General features: G+C 43.3%; 1 protein-coding gene across 1 annotated transcript; it reads left to right on the top strand.

The window, feature by feature from the left end:
- On the top strand, positions 1-27,159 carry zgc:113279 (uncharacterized protein LOC553749 homolog). Its single transcript, XM_055660710.1, has 12 exons — positions 1-363; positions 7,461-7,585; positions 8,559-8,586; positions 8,681-8,745; positions 13,652-14,283; positions 17,616-17,721; positions 18,565-18,711; positions 18,819-18,879; positions 19,531-19,697; positions 20,260-20,367; positions 23,668-23,775; positions 23,927-27,159. Exons 1-12 carry the CDS (start codon positions 150-152, stop codon positions 23,942-23,944), a joined length of 1,779 nt encoding a protein of 592 aa, XP_055516685.1. The 5' UTR covers positions 1-149; the 3' UTR covers positions 23,945-27,159.
- The last annotated feature ends 161 nt before the right edge of the window (positions 27,160-27,320 follow it).

Raw genomic sequence — 27,320 nt, 5'->3', positions numbered from 1 at the left:
GGCCGTTCATTGGAAAAGTACCATCTAGAGTCTGGCTTGCAGTTGCTTTGCATCAGTGGTGAGACGCGGGGACCACCTCCCGACCTATCTACCTACTTACCTGTCCAGGTGCCTGCACCGTGCCCCTGACGTTTGCATCGGGATACAACATGCTCTTCAAGGTGTCGAGCCCGGACAGTTTGCACGATCAGAGCAGCAATGACAGCGGCATCGACGACTGCCTGCGAAGGAGCAAATGGTCTCCTGCGGCCATTCCCAGCCAATGCCCGCAACTAAGTCCATCCTCTCCCACCCCGACCGTCTCCAAACACTGCAGACGCGAACGAAGGAGCACGCAGGAAGCAGCAAACAAGATCAGGGCCGGTAAGACTTCCCCAACCGCAGTTAACGCTACAAATTAGTGGCGTTTTGTGTCGGGAGGCACTGCAGGTGCTGGTTTTACACCGAAGATGGATACAAAATGCTGGAGTAACTCAGCGGGAGGCAGGCTGCGTCTCTGGCCAGAAGGAAAGGGTGAGGTTTCGGGGTCGAGACCCTTCTTCAGACTGAGAGTCTCAGGGAAGAGGGGATCTAGAGATATGGAAGTGTAAGGTGTGAAAACGACAGATCAAAGCAGATGGTGATAAGGGAATGTAGAATGGTTCATTGTTCGCTGAGTGCAAGTTGACAATTAGTGATATATGTAATCAAGAGGACCATAGGATGCCTAGAATCAGGGAGGAATGGAGAGAGAGGGTAAGCTAGAGTTACTTGAAGTTGGAGAAGTCAATGTTCAATTCGCCGGGGTGGAAGCCGGCCAAGTGGAATATGAATTGCTGTTCCTCCAATTTGCGTTGGGCCTCACTCTGACAGTGGAGGAGACCCAAGACAGAAAAGTCAGAATGGGATGGGGAGTTAAAGTGTTTAGCAACCGGGAGGTCACGTAGGCCTAGGCGGACTGAGTGGAAGTGTTCATCGAAACAAACGCTGAGCCTGCACTTGGTCTCACCAATATATAGGAGTCCACACTTGAAACAGTGGATGCAGTAGATGAAGTTGGAGGAGGTGCAAGTGAATCTCTGCCTGACCGGACAGGACTGTTGGGGTCTTTGGACGGAGTCGAGGGGAGGAGGTATAGGGACGGTTGCATGGGGAAGGTATCTGGGGAGGGGGTGATTTGGGTGGGAAGGGATGAGTTAACCAGGGAGTTGCGGAGGGAGTGGTCTCTGCGGGAAGGGGTGGAGATGGGAAGATATGGCTGGAGGTGGCAAAAAGGTCGAAAGACTATGTGCTGTATGTGACGACGAGGAAGGTGAGGACCAGGGGGTCTCTGTCCCTGTTGCGGCTGGGGGGGACCTCTTCCCACCCTGCTTCCTGCAAAGACTATATCCCCTACTCCAAATTCCTCCACCTACGCTGCATCTGCGCCCAAGATGAGGTGTTCCAAACCAGGACATCCGAGATTACCTCATTATTTATTGAGGATTGTTTGGTTGCAGGATATGTTCTATGCTGAACCTGGCAACAGTGCAATCTATAATCAAAACGAAATTTATGTTGGTGTTAAAGCAGGCACTCTCTGCATAATTCTTTTGCATAACGAAATAATGAGTTGTAAAATAATCTCGCTAAATAGAAATTTGCAAACCAGATTGAAGCTCAGATTATATATTTTAGTTTTAACCCAGCGTTCTGGTTAGTACTTAATCTTCAGCCAACATCTGGTAATTTCTTTAGCAAAATTCACCAAATAGCTGGAGGAACTCAGCGGGTCAGGCGGCATCTGTAGAGGGAATGGATGGGCGATATTTTGGGTCAGACTAAACGCTGAGTTTCTCCAGCACTTTGCATTTTGCTCAAGATTCCTGTATCTTTAGCTCCTTTTGTCTCTGAACTTTTCTTTGATGGCAGTGGGAACTTACAATCCACAGATTGGTTGTCACTCCTGCAATAAGAAGCCATCATTAATTACAGTAAACACGCATTATTACAGACCTTTTTACAATAGATTTTGGTTACAGTGGACAGACCTACCTCCAGGCCTGGCTGGCAATGCGTCTCCCGGCCCGGGTACTTCCCGTATCACCTCCCCGGTTACTTCCAGCACAGACCTACTGCCACCACCACCATAGGGACCACAGGGCTTCCTCAGTCACTTCCAGACCACCACCGACCTTTAACTGCACTCAAGCCTGCACCAATGACTCCGCCAATCCTCTCCTCTCCCACTGTGGCTGTCAACTTGCCTGGATTCCAGGCTCAGTTCCAGACTGAGAATCTGAGGGTCCCGAAACATCACCTATCCATGCTCCCCACAGATGCTGCCTGACTGCTGAGTTACTCCAGCACTTTGTATCATTTTGTGTATCAACCAGCAACTGCAGTACTACCACTTATACAATGATACATAATGAAAAACATAAGCTTTTGGTCGACAGTCAATATGGATTCCGGACAGACAGATCAACATCTATGGCACTAATGGAACTAATCGAGGAAATCACAAATTGCATTGATAATAAAAAACTTGCAGTGGGAATATTCATAGACTTAAAAAAAACATTTGATACCGTAAATCATCACATTTTACTCATGAAATTGGATAGGTATGGCATCAGAGGGGGTTGGATTGGATTGGGTGAGAAGCTATTTAAGAAACAGGCAACAATTTGCAGAAATAGGTGAACATAAATCAACTTACATGAACATAACTTGTGGAGTACCTCAAGGGTCTGTGTTGGGTCCAAAGCTATTCATAATATACATTAACGACATATGCAAAGTATCAAATATACTGAAATTGATTATATTTGCCGATGATACGAATATTTTTTGTTCCGGTGACAATTTGAAGCAGCTTTTGGAGGTCATCACATCAGAAATGAATAAATTAAAACAGTGGTTTGATGTCAAAAATTGTCTCTAAATTTAAGCAAAACAAAGATTATGCTATTTGGAAAACATAAAACAAACCCTCAAGTACAATTGAAAATAGATAACATAAGTAAAGAAAGAGTATATAAAAATAAATTTCTTGGTGTGATCTTAGACCACAAAATCTGCTGGAAACCACATACAAACCACATCAAAGCAAAACTGGCAAAGCCTTTAGCAATATTGGGAAAATCAAGACACATTCTGGACCACAATTCATTACAAACTCTGTATAATACACGCATATTGCCAAGTCTGAGTTACTGTGTGGAGATATGGGGTAACACCTACAAAACCAACCTACAGCCGTTATGCACATTACAAAAAAGAGCAATAAGAATTATCAATAACGTTGGATATCTTGAACATACCAATTTTTTGTTCTTAAAGTCACATACACTGAAGTTCACCGATCTGGTTAAATTTAAGACTGCACAAATCATGTACAAAGCAAGAAATAATTTACTTTCAAGAAATATACAAAAACTGTTTATGGAAAGACAGGGTGGATATAATTTGAGAGGGGAACATAATTAAAAAAAAACTCAAATGTCAGAATAACTCTTAAAAGTATGTGCAATCTGTGGGGTGAATTTGTGGAGGTCTGGAACAGGAGATAAAACTTAGCACAAACATAATTCAGTTTAAAAAGATGTACAAAAACACGTATTTAAAAGGATACTGGGATGAGGATAGGTGATAGTGAGTGGGGTATTTGTTATACTGATTGTATTGGGAAGGGTGATAATGGGGTGATGAGTTGTATATATGACTAAGAGACACTGCATAGTATATGAGTGTTTTTTCTTTTCTTTTTTATTTTTTCATATTTTATATTTGTATGGCTGTATATATTTGATTAGTGTGTAAATTTAAATAATTTGGTGTACATATAGCTTCTGATGTACATATGGTGTACATATAGCTGCTAAATTTGTATAAGATAATTACAAGCAGTTGAATAAGGGGTGGGAATTAATCAGCTTTGGCTTCTTCCTGCTCCTTTTCGGACACATACGATTTCATTTATTTATAGATATTGTTTATGACACTTTATAAATATTCTTGTTTTGTTTTTTTGTATGCTGTTTCACACTTGCTTTTTATTCTTTTATTCTGTTCAAAATAAAGATTTAAATAAATAAATAAATACTCTATTATTCAATAATCACTGCTCGGTTATAGCTCGATTTTGCCCTCTAGTGTTTGTTTATCCGTCCTGGGAAAATGATTCTGACTGTCTACTCTATATATGTCCCTCATAATTTGATGTGCTTCTATCGGGCCGCACTATAATCTTAGGGCATTCCAGAAAAAAACAATTCAAATCTGACCAATGCTCTGGTGGGAAATTCTGTTTACAGGTCTATCCTTGATCTTCCCACTTTCCCAGTTATTCCACTTTCTCATTCACTCACTACACATTAGGGGAAATTTTAGAAGCCAATTAACCTACACACCCAAACGTCTTTGGGCTGTGGGAGGAAACCGGAGCACCCTTATGGTCACAGGGAGAACGTGCAAACTCTACACTGATAGCACTCGAGTTCAGGATTAAACCCGGGCCCCTAGCGTTGTAAGGCAGCAGCTCTAGTTCAAGCTCAAGTGAGTTTATTATCATGTGTCCCTGTATAGGACAATGAAATTCTTGCTTTGCTTAAGCACACAGAACATAGTAGGCATTTACTACAAAACAAACCTACTAGCTGTACTGCAATGTTCTCCTGGTCATTTCCAACCTCTGCAGCATTTCACATTTATATCCATACCGTGTTGAATGGTACCCATACCAACAAACTATTTTAAAACATCTTCATCGGATACCAAAACAAAAACAAATCTTGTCTTTGAACCAAGATAGCAGCTAAATCTATTTAGCCCTTAGTTGTCTATGTTGAGGTCTTTCTTATATAAGGCTCTTACGAAGCACATGAGAACATTTTGTTGTATTAAAGGTACTATGAAAATGGAAGCTTTTATTATGCGATTGGATCCATTGGCTTTGATATAAAAGGGAAATGTTGCTAATGATCAAAATGAGTGGGAAACTCTGGAAGCAGCAAACTGGCAGATGGAATTGGTGCTAATCGAGTCATAGAGTGATACAGTGTGGAAACAGGCCCTTCGGCCCAACTTGCCCACACTGGCCAACATGCCCCAGCTACACAATCCTCACCTGCCTGCATTTGGTCCACATCTGTCCAAACTTGTCCTGTCCATGTACGTGGCCAACTGTTTCTTAAACGTTTGGATAGATCCAGCCTCAACTACCTCCTCTGGCAGCTTGTTCCATACACCCACCACCACCCATAGTTCGGCCTGATGATTATTCAGCACAGTTGGACCAGCTGGAGGGTTTATGTAGGTGTGTCGTACGTTGCAAGGTGGGAGAGAGCAAAGTCAGCAGAGGCGCACAGCCAACATGTGGGAGGCAATGGCGGGGACTTGAAAAATGAAAGGTGGGTGGAGAGGAGCCATTGGTTTGTCAGGTGGCTGAAGAATGTGCAATGAGTCGATGTGAAAATGGGATAATACTCATGGTATTCCACTTGTACATGGAATATAACTTATCCCAGTCTGAATAATACGTTTATATAATTCAGGCGTATAAAAATAATAATATGCCTCATTATTAATGAAGCTTCTAATAATATAAGCATATTATTTTATCTTGCATATAATACACTTATATTATAATATAATATTATAATATAATATAACAGTGTATATTAACATACTATATTATTATATATAATATGATATATAATAATATTATTTTCTGTCCCAATATATTGAAGTCGCTGATGAGTCATGTAATGTGCCTGCTGAGAGATGAGGCATTGTTTTCCATTTGAGATTTCTTGGAACAGCTTGAGAAACCAAACATAGATCATTGAGAGTTGGAATGGATGGAAGAATTGCTTGACTCGTGACCGGATACGCAGATGTCCTTTGCAGACAAAACAAGGATGTTGCACAAAGTGATTACTCTATCTTCATTCAGTAAAGGTAGCCTGAGCAGACATAATGCCAAACCTGCAAGTAAAACACAGTGACGTATGGAATAGGTTCCAAGTGCAGGGAAGGGAATGGGGACATTTGCAAGATCTTGGCAGTGTTTTCATATCGCCAGCCTCTAATTCTGCATAGGTTATTAAGTGTTGGCTCCTACATAATATGCATCAGTTTATAATATGCCCCATTTAGTTTAGAGATACAGCATAGAAATGTGCCCTTCGGCCCATCGAGTCCATGTTGACCATTGGTCATCCATTATCACTAGTTCTAGGTTATTCCGTTTTCTCATCCACTCACTACACATTAGAGGGAATTTTACAAAGGCCAATTATTGAATTAATTTACAAACTTGTACTTTGGAATGTGGGAGGAAACCCGAGCACCTGTAGGAAAGCCACGTGGTCACGGGCAGAACGTGTAAACTCTACACAGACAGCACTCGAGAACCCGGGTGTCTGGCGCTGTATGGCAGCAGTCCTACTCTCTGCACCGCTCTGCTGCCCGCTGTTAAAAGTGTATTCTCACATATGTCCTTGGATGGAATTAAATGAAAGGCAAGAGGAAGAGATGCCTGAGGCAATTGGTATAGATTAAGATGTGGCAGTGAGAGTTGTCTGCTTGGAAGAGAAGAGAGGTGGATAAGAAGGAGATGATGAGGATGGCAGGGGAAGACCTGTGGAGTGTGGAGGCCAGAAGATGAAAGACTAGAGGCCAAGTCACTGAATGTTTTTAAGAATGAGATAGAGAGACATATTCTGGGACACAAAATACTTTGTTAAGATATGGGGAGAAAGTTGGATTGTGGTACTAAACTGAAGGATCAACTATGAACGGCAGAACAGCCTTGAGTGGCCTGCTCCAGCTCCTGTCTGCCTATGTTTCTATGAACGACTGGACATAATAGTTTGATGAGCTGGTTGCAAAAAGAGAAGGGAGCAGTGGTATAGTGGTTAAAAGGCAGTTATCATAAAAATGCCTGAACTCATTATCCAAAGACACGAGTTTAATGCTCACTGGAGCAGCTGTGCAATTAATTAAGCAAATTTTTTGAATTAAAAATCCATGGGCCAACATTCAATTCTTTGAAGTCAGAGTGCTCAGTTGGATTAAATACGTGACAAAAATATGAATTTCCAGAGTCCACGTTTTCAGTTCATTATCAACCCCTTGGATACCTCTAATGCATTTCATAATTAATGTTAATTCCTAACTGGATTATATTTCATAACCAGATGAGTCTGAAACTATTCAGATGCTCACTTCTGCTAGACATCACTAGAAAAGATTCTTAATATTACCGCTGTGCAGGAGGTCATTTTATTTCAAAATTCGAATGGTTTTAATGAGGTGCAAATAATAAGCAGGCAAATAACTTTTCTGCACAAATATAAATTAACTTTGATGCTAACATAAATTATTGTTAGCTAGTGTAATTAGATTTATATTGGCAACATGGGCAATTTAGTTTATTAGAACGGCACCAAAATTCTCGGCTTTTTTGTAAAATCAAACGTTTTTTTTCCCCTCAGGCACAAATAATCAAAGTAATTTAGAATCGCAAAAGAAGTACCTGGGAGTCAGAGTTCGTCTGCCAGTCCGAGATCTTCTCCAAAATTATCGCAAAGCCAGAGGCGAAGAACCAAAATCCAGCCAGGTACAATTCCAGCTGCATTTCAAGTCTATGGTTGAGGGATGTATTAATCAGACATGGCAGCAGAAGTGGGCCATTTGGCCCATCGATTCTACTCCGCCATTCAATCATGGCTGATCTGTGTTTCCCTGTCAACCCATTCTCCTGCCTTCTCCCCATAACACTTGACACCCTTATGCCCCTGTCCCACTTAGGAAACCTGAACGGAAACCTCTGGAGACTTTGCGCCCCACCCAAGATTTCCGTGCGGTTCCCGGAGGTTGCAGGTGGTTGCCGGAGGTTGCAGGTAGTGGAAGCAGGTAGGGAGACTACCAAAAACCTCCAGGAACCTCTGGGAACCGCTCGGAAACCTTGGGTAGGGCACAAAGTCTCCAGAGGTTTCCGTTCAGGTTTCCTAAGTGGGACAGGGGCATTACTAATCAAGTGTCCGTCAATCCCTGCTTTACAAATACCCAAGGAAGTGCATAAACTTGAGCTTTTAAATTACCGCGTTGAAACAGTGAATGTTAGTGTGAATTGTAACATAGACAGGAAAAATTGTTTAGAGATACAGCGTGGAAACAGGCCCTTTGGCCCATCGAGTCCACACCGACCATCAATCACTTCCACCATATCCATGTTATGCCACTTTAGCACCCACTCTCTATGTATTCGGGGCATTTTACAGAGGCCAATTAACCTACAAACCTGCATGTCATTGGGATGTGGGAGGAAACTGGTGAGCTAGGGGGAAACCCATGCTGTCACAGGGAGAGCGTGCACACTCCGCACAGACAGCACCCGAGGTCAGGATCGAACCCGTAATGCTGGCATTTTGAGGCAGCTGCTCTACCTCTTACCAATTATCTCATCAGATTATCTTGAAAATATTTTCCTGATAGTGATAAGGAATTTAATACTTAAAGTTTAGTCATTCAGAGTTTAACTTTTGTCTGAAGTGGGAATGATTAAAGGTGTTGTCTTTCTTTCCCTACAGGCAGATGCAGCCTGCAAATTGAATAATGGTAAGCGATTCCGTTTATTACTGGAATCTACCGAGTTTTGTTTTATAGTATTTATGAGTGTGTCTATTGTATTTTTTTGCTGGATTTATTTCAGAAAGAAGACGTGTTGTCAAGGATTTGACGCATAGCCGTCCATGTTCTGCTAAAGGGAACAAACAGGTAAGGACCCTGTAGCTCCTAGAATATGCAGCCACGACACATCTATAGTGGAGGCTGAGGCCCCATCTCATCCTTTGTTAGCGCCCCAGCCAGATCCCTTCCACCAATGTATTCATTCGCCTGGCTGAACTTATTCACACTTTAAAAATGCCCTCAAAAAATTAGACTTGTCCTAATAGAATAGAATAGAATAGAATGCTATTTATTGTCATTCAAACCTAGGTTTGAACAAAATGTCATTTCTACAGTTTTTTACATTACAAAACAATCCAAGACCCACACTTAACACAGTTTACATAAACATCCATCACAGTGAGTCTCCAACATCTCCTCACTGTGATGGAAGGCAAAGTCTTTATCTCTTCCCTTTGTTCCTTCTCCCGTGGTCCAGCAGTCCAACTGCAGTGTCGAGGCGAACTGGGGCTCCGATGTTAAAGCCCCCGGTGGGCGATGGTAAGTCCTGAGGCCGTTTAAGCCGCGCCGGGCGATGTTAGGCCCCGGCTCCATGTCCTTAAACCCGCGATTCCAGCGGGAGAAGTCGCCGTTGCGGAGCTCGGAAAAGCGGTCTCCCACCAGGGACCTGCGAGCTCCCGATGTTCCCGTCCACCGGGTCTGCGGCCGGTGCCTCCGAACTCCAAAAGTCGGGTCGCAGCCGCACGCCACCACAGCTCTTCCCGCTCCGAAGTTGGCCAGCTCCGCGATGTCAGTTCCGCAGGCTCTGCAACTGGAGCCCCCAGGTTAGTCCCGGCCGGAGGTCGCCGCCGGCTCCACGATGTTAGGCCCAACGACATCCGAGACCCGACAGGGAATAGTCGGGTCCCCGCACAGGGAAGAGATTTAAAACGGTTTCCCCCACAGCCCCCCACATATACACAGCTAAAAAAATAATAAAAACTAACTCAAAGACATACATTTAACAAGACAAAAATAAAAAAAGACAGACGACTGTAGTCGAGCCGCTCCCACAATGGACAAACAAGAACTTTTTGTTAAAATATGGTCCTCATTCATTAACTATTTGACGGGATAGATTGGCCCGGCATGAAAACCCAACTGAAGCTTGAACTCAGGATTAGATGAAAAGTTATACTTTATAATCTACGAACCTATCTCCAATGACGTATTATTAGTAATTAATTCCACTTTTTTTTTCTTTTTTGCCATTTGTAATTTTTTTTCCTTTCTCTCTCTTTCTATCTATATATATATATATAAAAAACTAGAAGCAGAATCAATCCACAATTGAAAATTTTAATAATGTATCATTGATGTACATGAAAGGTTTTTTACTATAATATGTAACTATACTTTACCATAACATGTTTGCTTCTAATAAAAACATTATTTTTTAAAAAGAAAAAAAAAAATGCCCTCTTTCAGCTCCACTTACTGTCACCAGATCCACGTTCATGCTATTGACACACACATGGGCCCACGCTATGCCTGATTCTATATGGGGTACCTGGAACAATCCTTGTTTCAGTCCCTCTTGGGCCTCTTCCCCCAACTATTTTTCCAGTACATATTTTTTTTCTTTTCTTTTTTAATTGTTAATAATTGGTCTTTTAAAGTATTTATTGCTCTCAGGTATTGTCCACATTGTGTTTTATGTCTTTAAAAAGAAGCTGCAGATGCTGGAAAATCGAGGGCACACAAAAATGCTGGAGAAACACAGCGGGTGCAGCAGCATCTATGGAGCGAAGGAAATAGGTAACGTTTCAGGCCAAATAGGTAACGTCTGAAGAAGGGTTTCGACCCGAAACGTTACCTATTTCCTTCGCTCCATAGATGCTGTTGCACCCGCTGAGTTTCTCCAGCATTTTTGTGTGCCTTGTATTTTATGCATTTTCTGTCTGCTTTCATTCTGAATGTGTGGGTTCGTTAGTTGGGGACCTCTGGACATTTCCCTGAGGGGATCAATAAAATATTTATGATTATTATTATTATTGATCACTTTGTTTACACTTCTTCCTGTAGACATACAGAACTCAAAAATGTCATCAGTTTGATGCCACTTTCCATCCTACTTCCACTCTGACTCTTCCCATCTCTTTCTGCATATTTTCATCACCTTCTCAGGGGATAAGTGAGCAGCATACATCCATTACAAGGTCACCGACTCCCACAGTGACTACAGCCATACTTCCCTGCACCCTTCCTCTTGTAAAGGCTCCCTTCCATCCCCCAATTCCCAAATCACTGTCCAATCTGGTCTGGTGTTGAGATTTTCCTCATTGATGCCTCGGAGTTAACTTTGTTCTTCCTGAACCAGGACCACCCACCCACCATAATTGACAAAGCCTTTGACTGCCTCTCGCCCCTCTCCATTTGGGAAGAAGAGATGGAGAGTTTACTTTGCACCAATCTTTTCATTCAATGGATCACTTTTCACGACTTCCATCTCCTTCGATGAGATTCCAGAACCAGACACATTGTCCTCTTCATCATTCTGAAGGCTGTTCCCTTTGAAATCCTCAAGTTCATTCTTTCATCTCCCATGCAATCACAGGAAACACAACGCCTGTCCTAGTACTCTTTTCCATCCCACCACTCAGGGACCCAAACAGTCCAACAGTAAACCGCTTTCATTTCTTCCAAACCAGTTCTTTGTATTCAGTGCTCACAGTGTGGCTTCCTCTATACTGGACAAATTAAATGCGAATTGGGGTGCCCGCTTTGTGGAACCCCAGCGTTCAATCAGCAGTGGTGACCCAGAGCTTCAAGATGCCCGTCACCTGACTCCTCCTTTCCACTCTCACTCGGACCTGTACATGGTCTACAGCACTGTTATAATGAAGCCTCAACTTCCATCAAGATGTGTGGCAACTTTCTAGATTCAATATAGATTTCAACAACATCAGCTGACTCCACTTGTTTGTTTCTAGCGAACTGGCCATTTCCTCTGTTGATTATTCTGCAGTATTAATTCTGTTTTTCTCTCTCAATTAACCCTACTGGGCATTTCCTTCAGTCTGCCTGCATTTCACATTTGCAAGTCCCGATGTGTTCCCTGTCCACTTGCCTTTATTAATATTTCAACTAGGTATTTTCATCAGAAGTGTTTCTATTGGGCAACCCTGTCCTCACCCCACCAGAGATATTCCCTTTGTTGTTAAGGGGCTGTCCCACTGCGGCGACCTAATCTACGAGTTTAAAAGAGTTTGCCCTCGACTCATACTCGCAGCATGGTTGACACGTGGTCCTAGGAGGTCCTATGAGGTCACTGGAATGCTCGAGGGAAGTTCCCGCATACTCGCGGCCTCAGTTTGGTCAAGGAAAAATTTTTCAGCATGTTGAAAAAATCTCCGCGAGTAAAAATTGGTCGGCTTGGTTCTTTTGAACTCGTAGTGCAGCGGAGTGGGGTCGCTATGTAGTTACAGGCAGTCGAGGGCAGCCGTAGGCAATCTCCTTCGCTCACCGGGCAATTTAATTGGCTCATTGGAGTTTTCGGCAGCAAGGAAAGCCGACCGGTAATTAAATGCCCGCTAAACTTTATTATGTTGTCTGGCTTCTTAAAAGTGTCTCCACTCCTTCCCCCCCCCCCCCCCCCCCCCCCCCCCCCCCCCCCCCCCCCCCCCCCCCCCTGCGTTCTCTAAAGGACTTACCGTACATTGTGCAGCCGTCTCTTACGTTTCTGTTCATCGCGGGTGTGAATTTCAGACAGCGCTCCCCCGCTGTTCCTGGCCCCCGCCTTTGCGCGGGGGGGGGGGGGGGGGGTCCCTCTCCCCCTCCCCCCTCCCCCTCCCTCCCTGCCTCCTGATGGTCAATCCAGCCCGAGGTTTGCCAGGCGAGTGCCCTCGAGCTTGAAGGCAAAGACAGTCGCTGAAAGGTTGCGTCAGTGGGCCAGGCCCTTTACAAGCTCTCTCCATCCTCTCTGCAACCTCAATAACTTATTTATTTCTCTTTCGCAATTCTGACAGACTTCAGCCTCAAACATTAACCCTGTTACTCTTTCCACAGATGCTGACCGAGCTGCTAAGTGTTTCCAGCATTTTCTGTTTTCTCTGATTGCCAGCATTAGTAATGTTGGTTTGACTTTTCAGAAGAGAATTAGTGTTAACTGCACACTCTTGCCTTTGCCTAGGGAATGTTATCATGTTATTTTTAATGGAAATTATATCACTTCTAGTTTAGTTTAGAGATACAGCATGGAAACGGGTCCTTCGGCCCAATGAATCCATGCTGACCAGCGATCATCCGTACACTCGTTCTATGTTATCTCAGATTTGTATCCTACATATTAGGTGCAATTTACAGAAGCCAATTAACCTACAAACCTGCACATCTTTGTAACGTGGCAGAAAACCGGTGCAAACTGAGAAAACCCACGTGGTCACAATGACAACTTGCAAACTCCACACAGACAGCACCCAGGGTCAGAATCAAACCCAGTCTCTGGCGCGGTGAGGCTGCAACTCTACTGTTGTGCCAACTCCACCACTGAGCCTCACTTGGTGGGTCACGTGTAGTACCTGGATTGTTGCAATAAGCGTGAAGGACTTCCTTCTGTCAGTGTTGTTTGTGAGTCAATCAGTTGAGTTTTGATGGTAGCTCAATGGCTTCAAATTTAAAAAAGAGGTAAAAACTGGAAATGCTCAGCAGGTCCGGCAGCATTTGTTGAAGGAAAACCAGCGACAACACTACCCTTCATCAGAAAGTTAACTTACCTATTTTATATTAATTTTCACATATCTTTGAAGTTAAATATAAATGTTTCACTTACCCTGGTGGGATTTGAATCCATGCTTTATGGTGTTATGGGAAATGCCAAAAACACGGGGTTATTTCTCATTTGTGTTAATAATATCATGATTGTATTCCTCATTTTGCTAACGATATCTTCAAATCTTTGACTGGCAGCTTTCCTGAATCAATATGTGGCTTCTTCTCTTGCTTGCCTTTCCAGAGAAAAAAGATAAATGTTTGGCCCCCGAGAAATTTTGAAGATCTGTTTGAAGATTTGGTGGAGGTTCTGGAGTTGGATCTGAAGCAAGGTGGGCCATGCCCCCTTCAGAGGCAGATTGAAGTGGATTGTCCACCGAGGTGTTACATGGGCTGTCCCTTCAGCCTCAGAGACTTGCACTCCAGAAACCAACGCCCCCCCGCTCTCCAAACTGAAGGCGCTCCCCCAGACCTGGTATCTGCATCTCACAAACCCTATTCAGGTTCAGAATGTCGGTCTTGGCACGGGTCACCTGGCAGGTTGGTAGCCTTTGGAGGTGAGCGCTGTGTCAACATGGCTGATGAAGCGAGACACGTCAGTCATCATCACTGCTATTCCCAGGACACCAAGCATCAATCTCATCCTCATTCTCTGTCGTCGGAAGCTAAAGAATTTGGTCAGGCTGCATTGAGTGTTGCCCACAGCTGCAAACTGACTCAGGGTGAACCTACCGGCCCACTGGAAACTTCGCAACAACAATATTCTCCGGGAAGCTCGGTGTTGTCCTTCTTCCAGTTTCAACTGCAGCGTCTCGAGGGTAGCTTCGCCTCCCTGTCGGCTGAAGACATTCTGTCCGTCGACAAGAACGGCAACACGTGAGTTGAGCATCGATGGAAGCTTACAGCATAGAAACAGGCCCTTCTGCACCAACTTGCCCACACTGGCCAACATGTCCCATGTACACCTACCATCTACACTAGTCCCACCTACCTGCATTTGGCCTATATCCCCCTAAACCTGACCTATTCATGTACCTGTCTAAATGCTTCTTAAACATTGCGATAGTACCTGCCTCAGCTACCTCCTCCAGCAGCTGGTTCCATACACCTACCACCCTTTGCGTGAAAAAGTTACCACTCTGGTTCCTATTAAATCTATCCCCCTTCGCCTTAAACCTATGTCCTCTGCTTCTCAATTCCTCTACTCTGGGCAAGAGACTCTGTAGGTCTACATGATCTATTCCCCTCATGATATTATACACCTCAAAAAGATCACTCCATCATCATCTTTCTCCAGTATTATTGCAGAGGACAGACCCTAATGGTGAAAAGAGAATGAATGACTAAATCCTTCAATTCAGAAGCCCATTTGACCCATTCAAAGTACAAATCAATAAAAGTGCAGCAAAATATAGTTTTAGTTTAGTTCATTGTCACGTGTACAGTGAAAAGTTTTTGTTGCATGCTAACCAATAGAGTTCTAACAAAGAGAGATGGCTCAAACAAAATTGTTGTTTTGCCTAGTGCAAAGATTATTTTAATGGATATTATTGATAATGAATATTACATTTGAATGCCAGAATCATTTGTGAATATTAATTTATCCATGCCATGTAGATTAATATAGTTTTGTCTACTGTGAATTTTAGAATATATTAGACCAAGTGCAGACCCGTTGGGTCTGTTCCCCCAACGTGCGGTTGTGGGGAGGGGGAGGGGGCATGCAGCATCACACACTAACTACCCCCCCCCCCCACGCTCATGCTAATAGAGGGGAGGAGGGGAGAGAGAGAAGAGAGAGAGAGAGGGGGGGGGGGAAGAGAGGGGGGGAGGAGAGAGGGAGTGCTGAGAGGGGGGGTGTGGGAGTGGTGGGGAGCAGGGAGGGAGGGTGGAGGGAAGGGGGTAGGGGTGTGTGGAGGGGAGGGACGGTGGGGTAGGGGATGGAGGGGAGGAGGGGGAGAGAAAGAGAGAGGGAGAGAGAGAAAGAGGGGGTATAGAGGAGAGGGGGGGGGAGGGGAGAGGAGAGGGGGGGAGGAGAGGGGGGGGAGAGGAGAGGGGGGAGAAGGAGATGGGGGGGAGAAGGAGAGGGGGGGAGAAGGAGAGGTGGGGGGAGGGAGGGGGAAGGGGGGGAAAGGGGGAGGGGGGGGGAGAGGGGGGGGAGGGGGGGGGGGAGTGCCTTTTTACTTCAACCCAAACCCAAACAACCATTTGCAGGCAGTGCTTTTTTACCTCTAACCATACATTCATTTTCAAACCAAATTAAGGGTACTCACAGTGCTGTAGACATTTGTCAGTGTCATTCAGAGCTCTGATTGAGGCACACCACTTGCAGAGACTGATTGAGGCACACAACTTCCTGGTTTTATAGTCCCTCCCCCTCCCTCCAACAGGGGCAGCAGAGAGAATGGGGAATTTAGTAAAAACATTAATATCGCTGTCAATTTTCATTGACGGGAAAAATCCTCGGCACACATGCGGCGGAGGTGGGGTCTGAGCGAGGTGGCCAAAAATGACGGCCGTAGGTGGCGGCGTACTCTCGGAAATCGCAGCACAGAAAGCCAAAACCGGTCAAGAACAGACTTTTAATAATATAATAGATACTTTTTGACATTGCTTTGTAGATTTAGCACTGATGGGCCAAAAGGGTGATTTTTGTATTTAGACTAAGGTCATCTCCCTTGTTCTGTTGTCATGTGACATAGAACAGTACAGCACAAGATCAGGCCCTTTGGCCCGCAATGTCTATGCCGACATGATGCCAAACCCAACCCTTATCTGCCTGCAGATAATCCATATCCCTCCATTCCCTGCATATCCATATGCCCATTCAAAAGTCTTTTAGCTGCCACTATCAGGCCTTTCAGCCACCAACCCCAGCAGCATGTTCCAGCACTTGCCAACCTCTATGTAAAAATAAAATGCCTTGCACAACTCGTTTAATCTTTGACTCTCTCACCTTAAAACCATGCCCTCTTGTACTATATCTTTCCATCTTGGGAAAAAGGTTCTGACTGCCTACCGTATCGATGCCTCTCATAATTTTATATACATCTATCAGGTCTCCATGTAACCTCCAGTCTTCCTGAGAAACAGCAGAGGTCCTACAATGAAATGTGGTTAGCTGATTTTCATTGGATAAGCGCCTTGTTCATTTGCCATGTGTTAAGTGTTTCCACGGAGGGCACTAGTGGGGAACCTTTGCTTGCCACCAGCATTCATGGAAACTGAGGGGCAAAGTACTTCAGAGAAATCACCCCAGCTTTCTATGCCTGCTATCCCATGAAAATCCAAAGACAAACCACATCTGGCACAATGGTACAGCTGGTAGAGCCACTGCCCCACTGCGCCAAAGACAAAGGTTCAATCCTGACCGCGAGTGATGTCTGTGTGGAGTTTGCACGTTCCCCCTGTGATTGCGTGGGTTTCCTCCATGTACTTCAGTTTCCTCCTGCAACCCAAAGACATGCAGGTTTTGGGGTTCATTGGCCTCTGTAAATTACCCCCAAGTGTGTAGGGAGTTGATGAGAAAGTGGGATAACATAGAACTAGTGTGAAAGGATCAATGTGTGGGAAGGAACTTGGAACTGCAAATGCTGGTTTACACCCCAAGATAGACACGAAAATGCTGGAGTAACTCAGCGGGACAGGCAGCATCTCTGGATAGAAGGAATGGGTGATGTTTCAGCCGAGACCATTCTTAATAGTCAGGTTGGACTCGGTGGGCTGAAGGGCCTGTTTTCAAGCTGTATCTCTGAACTAAACTATACTAAGGATTTTGTTTGGAAAACGTACAGTTTCTTCCTGATTAAATGACCAGTGTGGGAAAATACAGTGTGGCATTGTGAGAGTTCCAAGTAAGAGGTGTAGTTCAGATCATTGTAAATAAACACACATTGAATGTATCACATTTCTTCCAGGAAGGCCAACCCACTGTATGTTTTTATCTTTGAACACTGGAGATAAATTGATTACAATGCTTCTGCTAACATTTAATATAGTCTCAGCGATAAGAATGAAGTAGGGATGTAGTTTGTTTCTCAAGATGAATTTAGTACTAGCATTTCAAAAATAAATTTTGTTTGCCAAACAGGTCATTTTTCATATCATTGGAATGTATGTACAAATTGCAGATAAAACTAATTTGGTTAGATTATTGAAAGCTTACTTTGCAGCCTTGCTAACGGACTGTCCGTTATTTATTCTGATAGATTGCTTCATTGTGCTGTCATTCAGGGAAGGAGAGCACACGCGTACAGCTTAGCCTGTAGGATGTCCGACATGAATAGAATTGACACAAAGGATTCCAGTGGACAAGTGAGTAAAACCGTTTTTGGAAATTTCAGTCACGTTGGAGTTTACCTTCCCAGAATTATCTTCTGGGCTTCCTATTTATGGATGTCTTTGTGGTAAATTAAATAAATACATAGAAAAAATAACTAATCTGTGAAGTCTTAACTACATCGTGCATTTTAGAGTATACTTTATTCCCAAAGTAGATGCCACAGATTAACTGTAGTAGTCCTTGCAAACTGAAACTTATTGCAATCTTCACTGACAATGTTTAGAAAGAGCTGCACATTGTTATATGCCCCCAATTTTAAAAGTTTTTATGAAAAATAGAATGAGACTATGTATCTTGAGAGTCGTGACGGGAAGATAGTTTCCACACATCACATTATCAATTTCACCTTGTCAAAATAAAAGAGAGCTGCTGGAGGAACTCAGCGGGTCAGGCAGCATCTGTGGAGGCAAATTTCCAAGGTATGCAAAGAGTCACCACACAAAGGGTGGAGACAAAGTTACAAAGTATCCAGTGCCAGGTCCTCCTTTGTTGCCCCTTCTCCACTACAACCCCCACCTTCCTCGACCCCCCCCTCCCCCTTCCATGCATGCCCTCCTTCGTTGTTCCTCCCACCCTCTCCCCACACCAGGTCTTCTTGTGTTCTTCCCTCCCCATATGGCGTATCCATGTAACCTTAAGTTGTTGACACATGCATGAACTTAATGGTGAAATTATATCAATTGTTGTAAAACTCTGCATGAGAGGATACTGAAACTATATGTCTTTAATAGGGAATAGTTGGAATGAAAACTCCTGAGAGGAGAGGGTGATTTAGAGTTCCTAATGTAGTAATTCTGCTCTTTTTGCCTGCACAGACTGCATTACACTTGGCTGCTGAGCGAAACCAGCACCTGATGGTCAACGATCTTATTTCACTCGGAGCTCAAATCAATGAAAGAGACTTTTTAGGGAGGACTCCTGTCCACTTGTGTGCAGAGAATGGGTTTCTCCGCGTATTACAGGTATGTCAAGAGGAAGTCGGTGCTTAAAGGCTGGGCCTTGGGCAAACTTCACATCTATTGATTACCCGCTGTCCCTGATGTGTTAATCCAATAATTGATCATTGCAGGTAATAGAGAGGACCCTGAAAGATGGAACAGATGTGGACATTGATGCCAGGGACAACAATTGTAAGTTTTATTTTTTAGTAGGGGGTTTATGGAATGAGCTGCAGGAGGAGGTAGTTGAGGCAGGTGGTATAACAACATTTAAAAGACATTTGGACAGGGGCATGGATAGGAAATGTTTAGAGATATGGGGCCAAATGCAAACAAGTGAGACTGGTGTAGATGGGACATCTTGATCAGCACAGGAAAATTGGGTTGAAGGACCAGATTCCATGTTGTTTGACTCTATGGCTCTATCTTTAGTGGTAGTAATTCCTCGTGAGCCTGGATTAGATTCACCACTGTGTTGATTGCTATAAACGTGTGTAGTACGTCCATGAATGGGATAAATGTGTCCGCAACCATTCCTCCCAGTATTCTGTTTCACCCCCCCCCCCACTTTCCACCCAAGTCCTTCCCTTTGGTCTCACATTTCACTTCACCTCTCTCCTTATCTTACACCCTTTGGTTCTCTTTCCATCTTTCTCCCCCTACTGTAACCTAAAGCATTACTTATCCATGTTCTTCAGAGATGCTTCCTGACTTGCTGAGTTACTCCAGCACATAGTTTTTTGTTTTTTTTGTAAAACCAGCATGAACGGTTCCATTTGCCTACATGTACGTGTGACTATGTTTAGCAACTGCGTGTGACTAGTTGTTGCCTTTGGTCTACAGGCCTCACCCCATTGCACTATGCAGTGTTGGCTCACATTACAACAGTAAAGGAGTTTGAGAACTTGGAGAAGGGCAGCGACATGTTGAGGTTCCTGGAGCTGAGGAAGGAGCAGCTCCTGGATGGAATGAAAAGCCTGCTGAGGATGGGATCTTCTCTCTCCATGCAGGTATGACAGGTACCACATTGTTCCATTTTAACCAAATGTTGGCAGAACATTCTTGCCCCGAATTCCATGGAAGTAAATTATCACTGAATTAACATTGGAGCCAGAGCAAGAACTATATCAATTTATTATTGATAGATAAATCTTTATAATGATTGCTTTTTAACAGCACATTTTGCACTTGCATCTCCCGTAATTTACACATTATGAATAAATAGTAGCTTGCCAGCGGCAAAGCAGTACATATTAGTAGCACCTTGTATTTTGACAAGGTGGCTTAGGATGCTTCATAGGAATTTACAGACCTAAGTTGACATGAAGTGAAGACTGAAAAACTAGGTTAAACAGGTACCTTTTTAGGAGTTCTCCAAAGGATTGGGACCTGGTGAGAATTGTTCCACAGCCTAGTTGACGACCTGGTATCTTATTGGAAAATCGGCCAGCACCCTTGGCACAGGAAGTGAGGGATCAAGGGGAAATAAATGAAGGACTTCAAAATTAGTTGCAATTAAGAATTTAAAGAACGTCACTCATCTGAATGACATCTTCTGTTCATTCCCTCAAGGATATAAATGGACATAGGGCCATTGACTTTGCAGAGAAGGAGAATGACACTGAAGTTCTGAATTTCCTTTGCGACCATGTTGAGAAGATGAAAGCCCTTGCCCACAAGGTACACTACATTCAATAAAACCAAATGAAATGCACTTGATGAATTTTAGTGCCATCATTTAGCTAACAGTTTGTGTTGTCCCAAGCTCAGTATTTTAATGATTATCATGATTACAGAATGTTTTTACCAAGTGTTGAGTAAGTGTTATTCAAATGGCTGCACGGTAACTCAAATTTCACTGCACCAATTGGTGCGTGACAATAAATGTGAACTGGAAATTGAACTTGAGTTACATATTCTTAAATGTAAGGTACAAATATTGGTAATATCCAATCGCCAAAAAATAGACCTGCGGGTTTTGAAACAGGTTATCCGACCCAGCCATCTGATACCACATCGCTTCACTTTCCCCACAGCCCTGAGAGTGGAGACGTAATAGCAAACTTGCGATAAAGGGCTCATTTAGAGCCATAATCAGAGTCAGGCCTTGCACAAAAGAACTCTTCAGCCCACCATGCCTTAATCATCGTGCACCTTTCCATATTATTCTTATTCACCAGCACATGATCTTGTAGCTTTCTATACCTTGGTGAAAAGTCATTCATTTAACTGAATTGGGTAAGTAATATATCAGTCAAAACATGACCTGCATATTTCTGTTTGAAACAATGACAGAATGTACAGTAGATCCCTCTTCAGTCAGAGTCAAGTTAACAAAGATGTTTTACAAAGTTGGTCTAAAGAAGGGTCCTGACCCAAAATATCACCCATCCATGTTCCCCAGAGATGTTGCCTGACCTGCTGAGTTACTCCAGCACTATATGATTTTTGAACAAAAAGCTCCTATATTTCCTCTCGCTTTTATTAAAGGATTGGCCTGCCAGATTTGGGTGAATGTGTGGACAATCTTGTTACACTTAACTTTGCGCAAAACTAGTTGCAAGGAATCCAGGTGTTTGCAACTAATTTGTACCAACATTTATATCAAACGCACCAAGCCCATTTGAAGCTGAATAGTTTGTCTCAACCTGCCAAGTTCAAGTTCAAGTGAGTTTATTGTCATGTGTCCCTGTATAGGACAATGACATTCTTGCTTTGCTTAAGCACACAGAAAATAGTAGGCATTTACTACAAAACAGATAAATGTGTCCATATACCATGATATAAATATATATGCACACATGAATAAATAAACTGGTAAAGTGCAAAAAACAGAAAGTGGTTATTAATAATCAGAGTTTTGTCCGAGCCAGGTTTAATAGCCTGATGGCTGTGGGGAAGTAGCTATTCCTGAACCTGGTTGTTGCAGTCTTCAGGCTCCTGTACCTTCTACCTGAAGGTAGCAGGGAGATGAGTGTGTGGCCAGGATGGTGTGGGTCTTTGATGATACTGCCAGCCTTTTTGAGGCAGCGACTGCGATAAATCCCCTCGATGGAAGGAAGGTCAGAGCCGATGATGGACTGGGCAGTGTTTACTACTTTTTGTAGTCTTTTCCTCTCCAGGGCGCTCAAATTGCTGAACCAAGCCACGATGCAACTGGTCAGTATGCTCTCGATTGTGCACCTGTAGAAGTTAGAGAGAGTCTTCCTTGACAAACCGACTCTCCGTAATCTTCTCAGGAAGTAGAGGTGCTGATGAGCTTTTTTGATAATTGCGTTAGTGCCAGGAATTGTGCAAGGATTTGAAGAATGCTGCCAAGGCATTTTCAGAACAACGGGTTGTGGTGGAAGATGGCGACCTTCACGTGGTCCGCCCTGTTTCGACGAAAGCGATCAACCTGGCATGCACAATCAAATAAGATCAAATAGAACAAGTTGTCCTACAAATTTAGGCTGTGCACGCCATAGGCAAGAAGAAGAACAATGTGTTGAACGACTGGCACTAACAACCTCATACCTGGGAGAGTTTGTCCTGCTCGTGGAATATTCATTTCATTCACTGAGGCGCCATTATTTTCTATGAAAGATGGAAGAGGACATGTGTACACACACAAGCAACAAGCAATATGGATGTGGGCTGAAATCATGCTCTTTTCATATTTCCTATATTGTGCAAGAACAAATAAACACCAAAGAAAACAATTTTTGGGGAGGAATTCTACATAAATTAAGAGACGATAAGAAGGGAAAATACACATTTTCATTTCCAATCGTGTTTCTATGAAGTCTGTATTATTATTTTTATTCTAAAAATTGTACTTGAAAGCTTTCAGAAAATCTTAAATTATTTCTTTGACTCCTGAAGTTATTTGTTAAGCCATGGTAGTTGCCCTGCTGCATGTCACTAAAGGGGCTGTCCCACTGCGGTGATCTAATCTGCGAGTTCAGAAGAGTTTGCCCTCGACTCAAACTCACAACATGGTCGAAACGTGGTCCTAGGGGGGGGTCCTATGAGGTCACTGGACCTCTCCTTCATGTTCGAGCGAAGTTCCCGCATACTCGTGGCCTCAGTTTGGTCGAGGAAAATATTTCAGCATGTTGAAAGATTTTCCGCGAGTAAAAATTGGTCGGCATGGTTCTTTTGAACTCGTAGTGCAGCGGAGTGGGGTCGCTATGTAGTTACAGGCAGTCGAGGGCAGCCGTAGGCAATCTCCTTCGCTGACCAGGCATTTTAATTGGCTCATTGGAGTTTTCAGGACCAAGGAAAACCGACCGGTAATGTCAAATGCCCGCTAAACTTTATTATAAGTTGTCTGGATTCTTAAAAGTGTCTCCACTTCTTCTCTTCTCTTCCCCCCCCCCCCCCCCCCTCCCCCCCCCCCCCCCTTCCCCTCTCCCCCCTTCCCCCCTTCCTCTCTCCCCCCCTTCCCCCCCCCCCTTCTTCTCCCCCCCCTCTCCCCCCCCCCCCCCCCCCCCCCCCCTCTCCCCCCTCCCCCCCTCCCCTCCCCCCCCCTCCCCCCCCCCTCCCCCCCCCCCTTCCCTCCCCCCCCCCCCCCCCCCCCCCCCCCCCCCCCCCCCCCCCCCCCCCCCCCCCCCCCCCCCCCCCCCCCCCCCCCCCTCCCCCCCCCCCCCTTCCCCCCTCCCCCCCCTTCTCTCCCTCCCCCCCCCCCCCCCCCCCCCCCCCCCCCCCCCCCCCCCCCCCCCCCCCCCCCCCCCTTCCCCCCCCCCCCCCCCCCCCCCCCCCCTTCTCTCTGCTGCAGTAACTCAGCAGAACAGGCAGTGTATCTGGAGAATATGGATAGGTGACGTCTTGGGTCAGGACTCTATTTCAGACGTGCCCCAGTTGTGTTATTGTGTTCTTAGCATATCTATTGGGATTGAATTTCTACCCAATCTGTGACTATTATACAGTAGAATATAAAATATATAATACATAAATACAAATCAGTAAAATGACTTGCTCTTCCTTGTATCTCTAAAGGATCTTGGCTTGTGTGCAACACTCAGTCTAATGAATCAGAAAGCAGAGTTCTTCTCAATGAGCTGCCACTTTGCAAAAATTACAAGCAGCCCAGCAATGTGCCATGAGGTGAGTGAGACCCTGTACAAACACCATTTTCTTTATAAACAACAGAAACTCCTTTTAAATTGTTGCAGCTGATTTTAAAGTCTGAAACATTCATTCTTGTGCTGCTCACAAAGTGGTGAAAGAAATGAAACATGGTTATTTTTTCTCATAGGAACTCGTGAAGATTTGAGAGATGCTCAAGGAGTCGATAAGTAAATGTCAACGTGAATCTGAGCTGCAGCTGACAGCAAAGCCTAGGCCTTTTTGGGATGGACACATGGAGGGGTGAAGACCTAATGGTTAAGTTATAGGATCAACAGACTGAATTCTGGCCATTTTATCCAGTGGATGTGAATCCCACCTTAGCAACTGCAAATTCAAGTAATTTGGAACTTGCAAAGTATAACTATGCTCAGATATTGTAATCGTGAAACGTTTAAATGATTGCAAAAGCTTCTCCGTATAACTATTGCTAGAGACAAAATGCTGGAGTAACTCAGCGGGACAGGCAGCATCTCTGGATAGATGGAATGGGTGAAGTTTTGGGTCGAGACCCTTCTTCAGACTGAATGCAAAGATGCTGTCTGTCACGCTGAGTTATTCAAGCATTTTGTGCCTACCTTCAGTTTAAACCAGCATCTGCAGTTCCATCCGACAACATTTTGTCTGTATAATTATTGTTCTTTAGTGGAAGAAAACTGCCAATATTCCCCTCCCTATATATATGTGACACCTCAAAACTATCAATGCAATGGACTCCTCATTTATCATTTCAAAGCTCCATTAGGTATGGACAATACACACTAAAATTGCTCTGAATGTTCACAACTGGTGAATGAGGAAACTCCAAATCAGTCATTGAACTCAAAATCATTGTGAATTACACCTGAATGGCAGGACAATCATGTTTTGTATAAAACTGAGCATTTACTTAAATAAATGAAAATGCAAAATGAACATGAGTATATTGGATGCATTCTAAACTTTGACTAACACATTTTGTGTGACTTATGCATAATTGCATTTTTGAAGACATCAATTTAGTGCAAGAATTTATTTTCCTTCAGCACAACTCAGAATCTTAAAAATGCAACCAGGATTAATGGAGTTGTAGATAGTACAGAACTGACAAGTCCTTGACAGATTTGGAAATCAAAATTGTGATGTTGAAGATTCTTTGACAAATTATTTACTTGGATTAAATATTTCACTTTTGCAGTTGGATGTGCCAGATGTTTTACAGATACTTCTATAATATGTGTTGCCAACCCGACTAAACTGAGCTATAAGAAAAAGTTGATCTTAATGATGACTTGTATTGTCTTCTGGTTACCAATGTGCCAAATTAGTATGTTTTATCATGTAAGAAAATGTGATTGCTTTGAAAACTTGTCACGGGAATTTAATAAAGATAAATGTGAGGTGTTGCATTTCGACAAGTCTAACATTGGCAGGACCTACGCAATGCATGGTAGGACTCTTGCGGTGTTGTAGGGCAGAGGGATCCGTAAGTGCAGGTGCATGGTTCCTTGAAGGTGGAATTGCAGGAAGATAGGGTGATCTAAAAGGCTGTTGACACATTGGCCTTCATCAGTCAGAGTATTGAGTACAGAAGTTGGGAGGTCATATTGCAATTATATAAATGTTGATGAGGCTGCATTTAAAGTGCTGTGATCAGTTCTGGGCAACATGTTATAGGAAAGATGTTGTCAAGCTGGAAAGGGTGCAGAGAAGGTTTACCATGATATTACCAGGACTCAAGAGCTATAGGGAGACATTGAGTAGACTGGGACTATTCCTTGGAGCGCAGGAGAAAGAGGGGTGATTTAAAGAGGTGTATAAAATTAAGAGAGGAATAGATTGGTTAGATTACACAGAGTCTCTTGCCCAGAGTAGGGAAATTGAGGACCAGAGGACATGGGTTTAAGGTGAAGGGAAAAATATTTAATAGGAATCTGAGGGGTAACTTTTTCACACAAAGGGTGGTGGGTGTATGGAACGAGCTGCATGAGGAGGTAGTTGAGGCAGGGACTGTCCCAACGTTTAAGAAACAGACAAGTACATGGATAGGACAGGTTTGGAGTGATATGTGCCAAACACAGGCAGGTGGGACTAGTGTAGCTGGGATATGTTGGCCAATGTGGGCAAGTTGGGCCAACCGGCCTGTTTCCATGCTATATCACTCTATGACTCTAACCAATATTACTAAACAATTAAAATAAACCAATTTCAACATTAGTTTCTGGTCTATGTTGGTTATATATGATTCAACAGTTGCAAATGATCTGGTTTCTGTGAAACTTCCACTACTGGTTGCATTGTCTAGCAATTGTACTGTATTATATAGTTTCATTCATGGTTCTCTCTGACTTTTGTTTCCTTCAGTTTCGATGTACAATTGTGTTGACTATTTTTAAGCATGATTACTCCTTTGGTAATTCGCCTATTTTTGGATTGCAATAAAACCGTTACTGTTCATCTTGCATTTGTATGTCTGTGGATTTAGAAAAGAGTTTTATTGATGTACTTGGGGAATTAAATTATAATATGTTTTGTTTTGATTCCTGAAATGTTGCATGAGGCATCGATCAATGACTTGATAATTAACCATTAATATTGGTTGATTTGAACGCTTGCTCATTGCAAAACCCGTAACACTTACTTGGGTTGCGTGTCCTTACCTCTCTTGTTCTCTTTCCTACCACACACAGTCAATTAGTAATCCTGGTCTCTGCATATCATTCATAACCCATAGCAAAGAAAGTTAAGAGAAGGAAAATCAACCTAGCCAAAGCTGGCTAATGGGAGCCAGGGGTAGTGTGACTTTTATCCTCTTTCGATGTCCCCTGCAGTGCAGAGGAATAACTTCAGTTACTTCTGTACTCTATGCAGAGCTTTCTTGCAATCTATTTTCACGCTATTCCAGTTCAAACAGGTTATAAAGTCTTCAATCAATAACAAAAAAAAACATTTAACAGGAAGCTGAGAAACTTCAGTATTTACTTTCCTAAATGTGGAGAGGATGTTTCCACTAATGGGAGAGTCTAGGACGAGAGGTCATAGCCTTAGAAATAAAGGACATTCTTTTAGAAAAGAGATGAGGAGAAATGTCTTTAGTTAGAGGGTGGTGAATCTGTGGAATTCTTTGCCACAGAATGCTGTAGAGTCCAAGCCAGTGGATGTTTTTTTTCAATATTTTTATTAGATGTACAATAATAATAATAATGATAAGACATGAATAACATATTACATTTCATGTACAACTTCTTATTTTAAATTTAATAGTAGAAAAAAAAAGGTAAGAAAAGCAAGAAATATGGAGAGAGAAAGTATTGTACAGCTCGAAAAAGAAAAGCAGCGGTGATGTGAACTAAGCAAAAAGAAAAAGAGTAGAAAAGAGAGAAGAAAAAAAGAAAGAAAAATAAATTGAAAGGGATATGCCTCCTTCATATCTTTACCCACCTCAGGGGATGTTTTTAAGGCAGAGATAGATAGATTTATGATTAGTACAAGTGTTAGAGGTTAGGGGGAGAAAGCAGGAGAAGGGTTAGGAAGGAGAGATAGAT

The sequence above is a fragment of the Leucoraja erinacea genome, chromosome 32, assembly GCF_028641065.1.
Source record: "Leucoraja erinacea ecotype New England chromosome 32, Leri_hhj_1, whole genome shotgun sequence".
Classification (NCBI taxonomy): domain Eukaryota; kingdom Metazoa; phylum Chordata; class Chondrichthyes; order Rajiformes; family Rajidae; genus Leucoraja; species Leucoraja erinaceus.
This window is presented reverse-complemented; position numbering and strand designations above follow the sequence as displayed.